Source organism: Triticum aestivum, chromosome 6A, assembly GCF_018294505.1.
Source record: "Triticum aestivum cultivar Chinese Spring chromosome 6A, IWGSC CS RefSeq v2.1, whole genome shotgun sequence".
NCBI lineage: Eukaryota > Viridiplantae > Streptophyta > Magnoliopsida > Poales > Poaceae > Triticum > Triticum aestivum.
Window position 1 is genome coordinate 101,193,483 of NC_057809.1, and position 10,515 is coordinate 101,203,997.

General features: G+C 46.3%; 2 protein-coding genes across 2 annotated transcripts; both read right to left on the minus strand.

Annotated features, from left to right (window-relative positions):
- Positions 1-245: 245 nt before the first annotated feature.
- On the minus strand, positions 246-3,646 carry LOC123132292 (tyrosine-sulfated glycopeptide receptor 1-like). Its single transcript, XM_044552087.1, has one exon. It carries the CDS (start codon positions 3,530-3,532, stop codon positions 374-376), a length of 3,159 nt encoding a protein of 1,052 aa, XP_044408022.1. The 5' UTR covers positions 3,533-3,646; the 3' UTR covers positions 246-373.
- Positions 3,647-6,074: 2,428 nt separating this feature from the next.
- LOC123132297 (tyrosine-sulfated glycopeptide receptor 1-like) lies at positions 6,075-9,755 on the minus strand. The gene has a single exon (XM_044552090.1). It carries the CDS (start codon positions 9,508-9,510, stop codon positions 6,322-6,324), a length of 3,189 nt encoding a protein of 1,062 aa, XP_044408025.1. The 5' UTR covers positions 9,511-9,755; the 3' UTR covers positions 6,075-6,321.
- Between the last annotated feature and the right edge of the window lie 760 nt (positions 9,756-10,515).

The following is a 10,515-nucleotide window of genomic DNA, read 5'->3' on the forward strand; positions in this document are numbered from 1 at the left end:
GGAGTATAATAAGTTCGAGAAACATCTAAAGGTTCTTGCAGAAGAAAACAGAACACATCTAAAGGGTGATGAATTTTACAAAGATCTTTCCTTGAAGAAGTACGTATAGCTCAAAATGGCAATCTGTTTGGCTCTGTACAAAGTAAAAGACAAATGGCTATCTGTTAGGCTCTGTACAAAGTAAAAGACAAATGGCTATCTGTTAGGCTCTGTACAAAGTAAAAGACAAATGGCTATCTGTTAGGCTCTGTACAAAGTGAAAAACAAACTGTAGGTTTATCAGAAGTAGTAGTCCTACTGAAACTATAAAGTTACAACTTACAAGTACACCATGCATGAGAATACAAGATTATATAGTGTGTAGTTCATTGTATCATGACTGATCTTTGCATCTGTGCTCAGCGTCTATACTGGCCAGGCAAGAGACTACATCCATGATCGTTGGCCTCATGAATTGATTGTGGTTGACACATTTGCAAGCGACTTCAAGCACCTTCAGCATTTGCTCTTCATTTCCTGTGCCTCGAATGGTTGGATCCAGGACCTCAGCCTGCTTTCCCTCAGACCTCATCTCCAGCACCCATGGGACAAGTTCTTTTGATGTGGATAGGATTGGAAGAGGCCGCATTCCAGTAAGCAGCTCAAGCAAGACTACTCCGAAACTGTAGATGTCGCCTCTCAATGTAGCAACCCATGCCTGCCCATACTCCGGGGGAATGTAACCCATCGTGCCGACTAGCTCAGTTGTGACATGAGTTTTGTTGGAAAGGATCAATCTGGCTAGCCCAAAATCTGCAACATAAGCTTTAAATTCTTTGTCCAGTAGGATATTACTGCATTTGATGTCTCGATGGACAATTTGAGGGTTGCAGACTTCATGGATATAAGAAAGTCCCAGGCTTGCTCCTTGTGCGATCTTGAGCCGAGTTGGCCAGTCAAAACATGAGCTAACATCATCATCCCTGTTATGAAGCCAATCATCTAGGCTGCCATTCTCCATGTAGGAATATATGAGGAGCCTTGAGTTTCCCTGGATGCAGTAACCCCATAGTGGTACAAGATTTTGATGTTGTGTCGTGGAGAGTGCATCAACCTCTGCCCTGAACTCCCTTTCCATCAGACACATTTCATCATGGAGCTTTTTAATTGCCACCTTGGAGCCATCAGGTAGTTCTGCCTTGTAGACTAATCCATAACCTCCGCATCCAATAATGTTTTCCTTATCAAAGTTGTTCGTGGCTTTCAAAATGTCACTGAATTTGAGCTTGTTTTCTTCTCCATTGCCTTGTGGCATCCACATCACTACTAATGTTTTCTCTGAACTGGAGTAAAATGAAGATGCATCAACGTCTCCATTATTCCCCCTTTGACTTGTTGCTGTAACACCCTTCATCCTGATTGAGACAAAGAGACGCCCCAGCAACAAAAGAATAGCAATGCCTCCAAAGAACACACCAAATGCAATTCCAAAAATGGCCTTCTTATTTCGTTGTTTTGGGGAGATTAGAGGGGTTGAAGCTGAACCACATTTATGAGCGAGTACAGAACCACAGAGCTCCGGATTCCCGTCGAAGCTAGAATTCTGAAATGTATTAAACTGGCCTCCAGATGGAATAGGCCCTTTGAGGTCATTGTTCGAAATGTTGAATGCTGAAAGAAAGTGCAGGCTGTTTAATGCAGCTGGGATTTCACCTGTCAGATTGTTGGCCGACAAGTCCAACACCTGCAGTTTTGTGAGATTGCATATTGATTGTGGGATGTGTCCTGTCAAGTGGTTGAAGCTGAAATTGAGTGAAAGAAGGGCTTTCATCTGACCGATCTCCAGGGGGATCACACCAGTGAATTTGTTCTTGCTTAGATCCAGGACTTTAGGCAAAGCAGTGGGTACACGGTATTGTCGTGATGGACTACTATAAACAGGTAGCTCAAATACCCTTGGGTCTAAATGGGCTTTACTGTTCTCTGACTTCAGCATTGGCATATCCATAATTGCTGTTGGAATCCTCCCGGTGAAGCTATTGTTTGATATGTCCAGATAGAACAGGTTGCTTAGGGTTTTGATCCAGGCTGGTATTGACCCATTGAGCCGATTGTCAGACAATACTAATATTTGTAAATTTCCTAGCTTTGATATCCAGTGTGGTATTTGGCCAGACAATTCGCATCCTCCCATACCCAAAACCTGAAGATTCTCAAAACCATCAATTTTGTCATCCTTTGGCATGATCTCTCCCCTGAAGTTGAGTGCAATAAGCAGGGTGGTGAGGTTCTTGCATCTCTTAAGGATGTGAAGTGCATTTGTGATATTTTTGAAAGAATTGTCAGTAAGTGACATGAAGGTGAGGTACTTCAGATTGGCTATTTGTGGAGAAAGCTGCCCAGATAAATTGTTGCCAGCTAGCCGCAGTGCTGTCAGATTGCTGCAAGAGTATATGCTATCTGGAATTGTGCCGCTGAAGTTGTTCAAGAAAACATCTAATGTTCTTAGATTGGGAAGGTGGGAAAAATTGACCTTTGTAAGTTCTCCGCTGAAATTATTGCTCTTGAGGTCAACTGTTATCAGATTTGTGCAGTTGCTCAGAGCAGATGGCAGCTCCCCTGACATGTTGTTGTCGTCCAAACGGAGCTCCTCCAATTTCTTGAGCTGTCCTATAGAAACTGGAATCTTGCCGCTGAAGCTGTTCCTTCCAAGATCAAGGGTTACAAGATTTCTGAGGTTGGTTATGTTTGTACCATCGATAGCTCCATGTAAATCGTTGTTAGGAAATGACAGGTACTCCAATGATGTTGTGTAGAAGAGTTCATTTGGGATTACTCCACTGAGGTTGTTGTATCCAGCCCCGAGCACTCTCAGCCTGGAGCAATTACCAAGACTTGGGGGGATGCTGCCACTGAATTCGTTGAAACACAGTTCAAGCACAGTGAGGGATGGTGAGGTACTACAGAGTTGAGTTGGTATCTTCCCAGTAAAGCTGTTATTGCTGGCATTGAGTGTGACCAGATTCTCCGTCGTGATGGATGGAAAGTGTCCTGCAAATAAGTTGCTTGAGATGTCCAGTACCTGGAGAGGTCGGGGAGGGGCCGAAGAAGGCAACTCGTGGAGTGCTCCATTGAGCTGGTTAAAGCTGACATCAAGGATTTTGATGCTGCTGGACGACACCAATTCCAACGGCAGAGCACCGGACAGCGAGTTGTGAGAGAGATCAAGGTGCTGCAGCCCATCGAGGATCCCAAGGGATCGTGAGATAATTCCCTCGAGGCCCTTAAAAGGCAGCAAGACATGGGTGACCGTCCTATCTTGCCTGCAGGTGATCCCTTCCCACTTGCAGCAATCCGTGCCGTTCTGCCATGAAGCAGCGAGTCCACCGTCTTGCAAGAGCCCGGCGAGGAACTGGAGAAGGGAGCCCCTCTCCTGCTCGCTGCAGGAGCTGGTGAGAGAGGCCAAGGAGATGAGCAGCACAAGGGCAAGGGCAAATGAAGGCACGTGCAATTTCTTGCTCTGTGTCTTGTTTGAAAACTGGAGCGTCTGCATGGTTTTCTGGTGAAACTAGCCTGGAAATCTGAGCATCAATGGCTGTCTAATCATTGAAGAGCTTGACGGGAAAGAAGAAGGTGTTGTGCTCCTTGCAGTCGTAGTCAGCACAAAGGAAAAACGGTTGGTTCAGACTCTGACCGTGCAAAATCTCTCTTTTGTAGCCGTCTACTATTTCTGACTCAATCCGCATAGAATTTTTACCACGTGCCATAAAGTGTTTCTCTGATCACTTCTTGGTGCACCCTTTTGTGAACAGGAAACGCCACGCATTCAAAAAGAAACGGTTGGTGGAGATTTGCAGAGATAGTTCATGGGGAGATCATACCGAAAGGTGGGCGCGATCGAGAGGAATCATCTGCGCGTCTCGGTCAGCCTGTGGCGGGGCGGGGCGGGCGATCTTTGGTCTCGTCCATCCTCTTGACCTCATCACACGTGCTCTGTCTGATGGATACATCTGCTTGTGTTTCCGTCCTCCCGGCTCCACTGGCACACTATTGTGGACCATGGACTGTGACGATATGTGGCCATTATCTGAATTCTGAGGCCGTTCAAATTTGACAGTAAACTGGGGTGGCGTGTGAGGCTTGCCAAAGGCCCTTGGTTCCGATGCTTGCGCACGACGGCGACGACGCGCATGGCGATGTGGCGACGGCGAGCTTGAGCAGCTGGAGCTGGAGCTAGAGGCAGAGAGGCTGGTGTTGTGCTGGGTGACATTGCAGGGCGGTCTCCGGGGCAAGCCGCCGGCGCTACCAATGGAGGCGGAGAAGCCGCGGCTTGGATTGTTTTATTATGCAGATGCTGGGGTAGACAGGAGCAGGTGAGAAATAGCCTTTCCACGATGTAGCATGCATATGCGACATTTCTCCCGCGATTGTTTGTCCGACGCCTTGCCTTGGAACCACCATGGAGTCGAGCATTCACCTGCTCATGCTCCCCGCGGTCTGCGAATGACGCAAGAATGAGTTCGTCCTCGCTGGATGAAGGAGGCGTCGAATTCATGTGCATAACTATGACGAATTTGCGATCACCCATCGGGATGTGTGAGAGTAGACAGAGAGATCCGGAGAGGGAAAGATAGGAAAATCCACAACCCTGGAATGTTGGGTGATATGTCGGATGGGGAGTGGTATATTTATATTTGGAATTATAACCATTTGAAAATTGTAGCTGTCGAAAAAATTGCCGTTTGAATTATAATAGTCATTGAAATGAAATGGCGATTCTGGGAAAAGCTGGGGAGGGGGACGATTCTGGGAGAATCGCCCAAAAGAACTGGCCCGTGCTTAGGAGCCAAATGGGATTTTTGCTTTTGTTGAATAAGTTACAAATGCATTCTAGGAGAGAGAGAGAGAGAGAGAGAGAGAGAGAGAGAACTTTATTACATGAAGAGGATTTCTGGCTCTCTGATGCCACACACCACTATATGAATATAGCATTAGAAAACACATTAGAAAATTTCAAAATTTTCTGAATTTTGGGATGTGAAATCTAGGTGTCCGTTGTGCACCCGTGTTCAATTTCATGAGGAATTGGTGCCCGTGGTCATGTTAGTAAAAAAGAGAAAAAGAATCATATGTATAGAGGAAAAAATTGGTTGTATCGTATGTCGGACCGTAATTCCTGCGCCGCGAATATCACGGGCATCCATTCCCCACGAAAATAAACACGGGTGTACAATGAACACCCAGGTTTGATATCCCAAAGTCTCAGAATTTTTTAAATATTTTGATATTTTTCAAATGCTATTTTTCATATAGCGGTGCGTGGCATCCGGGGTGCTCCATTTCCCCTTTATTGACTGTAATAACTATGGAGCCGTTGAGGCATATAGCGCGGCTGAAAAGTGAAGACACACGGACGTAGCAAAGCCCCAAGGCCGTATAAACCTCTCCACGGGCTTCGCTTTCCCCGCTCTATCGCCATCGCTCGCCCTTCCTTCCTTCTCTCGCATGCCCCCGTACTCGCGCCGCGCCCTTGCTTCCACGCGCACGCTGGCATCTACCCCTCTGACTCAATGCCGGCCTTTCGTGCCCAGCGCAGGCCGCCTCGGCAGCAGCGCGCTCAGGCCGTTCGGCAGAATGCCGACCCGGATGCGGCGGTTTCTCTGAACCGCCGCGAGGGTTGCCCTCGAGAAGCTGGATCGGGCTCGTAGGTCAGGCCTGGGACGTGTTTCCAGGCCTATTTGTATATGCCGGAGGAGCGAGCTGCGATGCAAGGCAGGTGGTTTCTTCGCCCCTGAATCCTCCGGCATTCTGAAGCTGCGATGCAAGGCAGGTGTTTTTTTTTTAGCCACGCCTCTCTTGTTCTGCTAGTAGCTACTTTCTGCAATTGCATTCTCAAATTCTCACCCCTTTTGTTTGACGCTTGGACCAACCAAGCATTTGCTGTATCTAGTCTAGTAGCTCGGCAGTTCACCTCCAACTCTGGTGCTTTTTAAAACCGCTGATCCAAAGCAAACAGCTCAAAGAACTTGAATTGAAACCACTTTCAATCTTTCAGTGACAAAACAAGATGGTCATTTCACATGTTTATACTTTGTCTCATGCTTGTGAAACATAAAACATATAGTATAATACGTATATAGAGGGACATCCAAAGGTCCTCGCAAAAATAATATTAAAGGATGATGGATTTTATAAAAATCTTTCCTTAAAGAAGAACGTATAAAGCTGAAAATGGCAACCTGCGCGGCTCTGTACAGAGTACAAACATAAATCTCTAAGATTATCAGAAGTAGTAGTTGTATGAAACTAAGAAAGTACATGTACATTGTGCACGAAAATACATTATCTATCATGTGTTGTTCCTTCTATCTTGGCTGTTCTTTGCATCTGTTGGTCATCGTCTATACTGGCCAGGCAGGAGGCTACTTCCATCATAGCTGGCCTCCTGAATTGATTATGATTGACACACTTGCAAGCGATTTCAACCACCTTCAGCATTTGCTCTTCGTATCCTATTCCTCGAAGTGTTGGATCCAAGACCTCAATCTGCTTGCCCTCAGACCTCAACTGTAGAACCCATGGGACAAGTTCTTTTGATGTAGATAGGACTGAAACAGGTCGCATTCCAGTGAGCAGCTCAAGCAGGACTACTCCAAAACTGTATATATCACCTCTCAAGGTAGCAACCCATGCTTGCCCATACTCAGGGGGGATGTAACCCATAGTGCCGACCAACTCAGTTGTAACATGAGTTCTGTTGGGAACAATCAATCTGGCTAGCCCAAAATCAGCAACATAAGCTTTAAATTCTTTGTCCAGTAGGATGTTACTGGATTTGATGTCACGGTGGACAATCTGAGGCTTGCAGACATCATGGATATAAGAAAGTCCCAGGCTTGCTCCTTGTGCGATCTTGAGCCGAGTTGGCCAGTCAAAACATGAGCTAACGTCATCATCCCTGTTATGAAGCCAATCATCTAGGCTGCCATTCTCCATGTAGGAATATATGAGCAGCCTTGAGTTTCCCTGGATGCAGTAACCCCATAGTGGTACGAGATTTTGATGCTGTGTCATGGAGAGTGCATCAACCTCTGCCCTGAACTCCCTTTCCATCAGACACATTTCATCGTGGAGCTTTTTAATTGCCAGCTTGGAGCCATCAGGTAGTTCTGCCTTGTAGACTAAGCCATAACCTCCGCATCCAATAATGTTTTCCTTGTCAAAGTTGTTCGTGGCTTTCAAAATGTCACTAAAGTTGATCTTGTTGTCTTCTCCATTGCCTTGTGGCATCCACATCACCACTAATGTTTTCTCTGAACTGGAGTAGAATGAAGATGCATCAACGTCTCCATTATTCCCCCTTTGACTTGTTGCTGTAACACCCTTCATCCTGATTGAGACAAAGAGACGCCCCAGCAACAAAAGAATAGCAATGCCTCGAAAGAACACACTAAATGTGATTGCAAAAATAACCTTCTTATTTCTTTGATTTTGGGAGACTAGAGGTGTTGAAGCTGATGCACATTTGTGGGTGAGCATAGAGCCACACAACTTTGGATTCCCATCAAAACTAGAATTCGGAAATGTATTAAGCTGCCCTCCAGATGGAATAGGGCCTTCTAGATCATTGTTAGAAATGTTGAATCCTGAAAGGAAGTTCAGACTATTCAATGCACCTGGGATTGCACCTGTAAGATTGTTGCTGGACAAGTCTAGCACCAGCAGATTTGTTAGATTGCATATTGATTGTGGAATCCGTCCTGTCAAGTAGTTGAAGCTGAAATTGAGTGAAAGGACAGCTTTCAACTGACCAATCTCCAGAGGTATCTCACCGGTGAATTTATTGTTGCTTAGATCCAGCACTTTAGGGAAAGCAATGGGTATGCGGTATTGGAGTGATGGGCTCTTATAAACAGGCAACTCGAAGAGCCTGGGGTCCAAATGAGCTTCTTTATTCTCTGACATTAGCGTTGGCATATCCATCAATATTGTTGGAATTTCCCCTGTGAGGGTGTTGTTTCTTACGTCTAGATAGAAGAGGTGCTTTAGGGCTTTGATCCAGGCTGGTATTGATCCAGTGAGTTTATTGTTAGATAAGACTAACACCTCTAAATTTGCTAGATTTGATATCCAAAGAGGCATTTTTCCAAACAATGGGCATCCTCCAATGTCCAAAACCTGAAGTTTCTCAAAACCTTCAACTTTCTCTAACTCTGGCATGTGCTCTCCTATGAAATTCTGCCCTATAAGCAGGGTGGTAAGGTTCCTGCAGCTCTGAAGGATGTGAAGTGCATTTGTGATGTTTTTAAAAGAATTTTTACCAAGTGACAGGAATGTGAGGTACTTCAGGTCACCTATTCGTGGTGAAAGCTGCCCATGTAATTTGTTGCCAGATAACCGCAGTGCAGTCATATTGCTGCAAGAGTATATGCTTTCTGGAACTTTCCCGGTGAAGTTGTTGTACAGAAGGTCTAAAGTTTTTAGGTTGTGCAGGTTGGAGAAATTCACATTGGCAAGTTCTCCACTGAAATTGTTGCTCTTGAGGTCAATTATTATCAGATTTATGCAATTGCTCACAGCCGATGGCAGCTCCCCTGACATATTGTTGTTGTTCAAATGGAGCTCCTGCAATTTCTTGAGCTGGCCTATGGAATCTGGAACCTTACCACTGAGATTGTTCCCTCCAAGATCAAGGGTAGACAGATTTCTGAGGTTAAATATGTGTGCGTCTTCAAGAACTCCATGCAAATGATTGTTAGAAAGAGACAGGTATTCCGACGAAGTAGCATTGAAGAGTTCATCTGGGATAGTTCCACTGAGGTCGTTGTACCCTGCCCTGAGCTCTATCATCTTTGAACAATCACCAAGGCCTTGGGGGAGACTGCCGCTGAAGCGGTTGAAAGACAGATCAAGCACAGAGATGTCTGGGGAGGTGTTACAGAAATGAGTTGGTACCTGCCCAGTAAATCTGTTGTTGCTGGCATTGAGCGCGACCAGATTCTCCATTCCCTTCCATTTGGTGGATGTGAACTGTCCTGTAAAGAAGTTGCTTGAGATGTTGAGTACCTTGAGTGGCTGGGCAGGGGTCGAAGCTGACAGCTCTGGCAGTGTTCCGTTGAACTGATTATAGCTGATGTCAAGGACAAGGATGCTGCTGGATGATACCAGTTCCAGTGGCAGACCACCGGAGAGTGAGTTGTGGGAGAGGTTAAGGTGCTGCAGCCCTGTTAGGTTCCCAAGGGACTCTGAGACGTGCCCCTCAAGGCCCTTTGAAGCCAGCAAGACATCGGTGATCGTCGTATCTTGCCTGCAGGTGATCCCTGCCCACTGGCAGCAATCCGTTGCATGCTGCCAGGACGCAGCGAGGCCACCGTCTTGTGAAAGCCCGGCGAGGAACTGGAGGAGGGAGGCCTTCTCCTGCTCGGTGCAGGAACTTGTAGGAGAGACCAAGCAGATCAACAACACAAGAGCAAGGGAAGGTATGTGCAATATCTTGCTGTGTCCCCTGTTGGAGAAATGGTGTGTCTGCATGGTTTATTGGTGGTGGAACTAGCATGGGAACCAGAGCTTATGTTGTAGCCTGACTTGACAAAGCATAAATGGCGGTCTAATCATGAAAGAGCACGAGGGGGAAGAAAGACCGTTTCCGAAAAGGCGCTCGTGCTTGAGAGCAATCATCGTTGTCAAAGTCAGTGTGTGGACAAGGCCAAGTGGAGGGCAAGAAGAAGTGCGATGTTGTTGCTTGATGGATGGGGTGGATGCTTGACCTGCTGGAGTGATCTGTTATCTCTTCCATGCTCTTGATTTTAGGCGTTTACTTACCCCCTTATATGACGCGAGCTTCGTCCGATGGATACGTCTGCTGTTGTTTTCTCCATTCTCCTGGCTCCACCTGCTCGCTATTGCGGACCATGGACCGTAAGGCTTTGTGGTTATCGTCTGAATTTGAAGGTATTCAAAGGATTCAAAGTAAACTGGGTAGCGTGTGAGCTCTGGCAATGGTGGGCTGGTTCATCACCTGGCTCTGACGATGCTCGTGTGGAAAGAACCATGTAGGAGTATTAATTATAGCTGAATAATTGGTGTTAAGAATCACATTGCTTGGATGCTGATGTGCTGATGCTAGCTGCGCTGTACCGTTGTTATTGCTTCTTAGATGCTGCACTCTATCATTGCTCATTATGCGTCTGGTTAATGATTTCCCTCTTGTGATTGAGAAAAAATAATAGCAAGTGCCAGCCGCTCTACTTAATTAAGCCTCTCGCGAACTTGAGCGTTGGCGTTGCGTCGTTCTTGATGCCCTGTTAGTGTTTATGGAATCACCGATCCCTCTGTTTTTTTCCTGCGGTGGCGCACATGCTATTTTCAGGTGCAGTGCGGACTGAACTCTGAAGAACTTGCCGTGGGAGCAGAAAATGCAAGAACGCAACTCAACAGGCCGGCCACACGTTTGTGTTTCACCATGTTGATGTAGCTACTAGCTCATGGGCGCGGGTCTTCGCAATCGTGCGACAGCCTGCTCTCTCATCTCGGTTT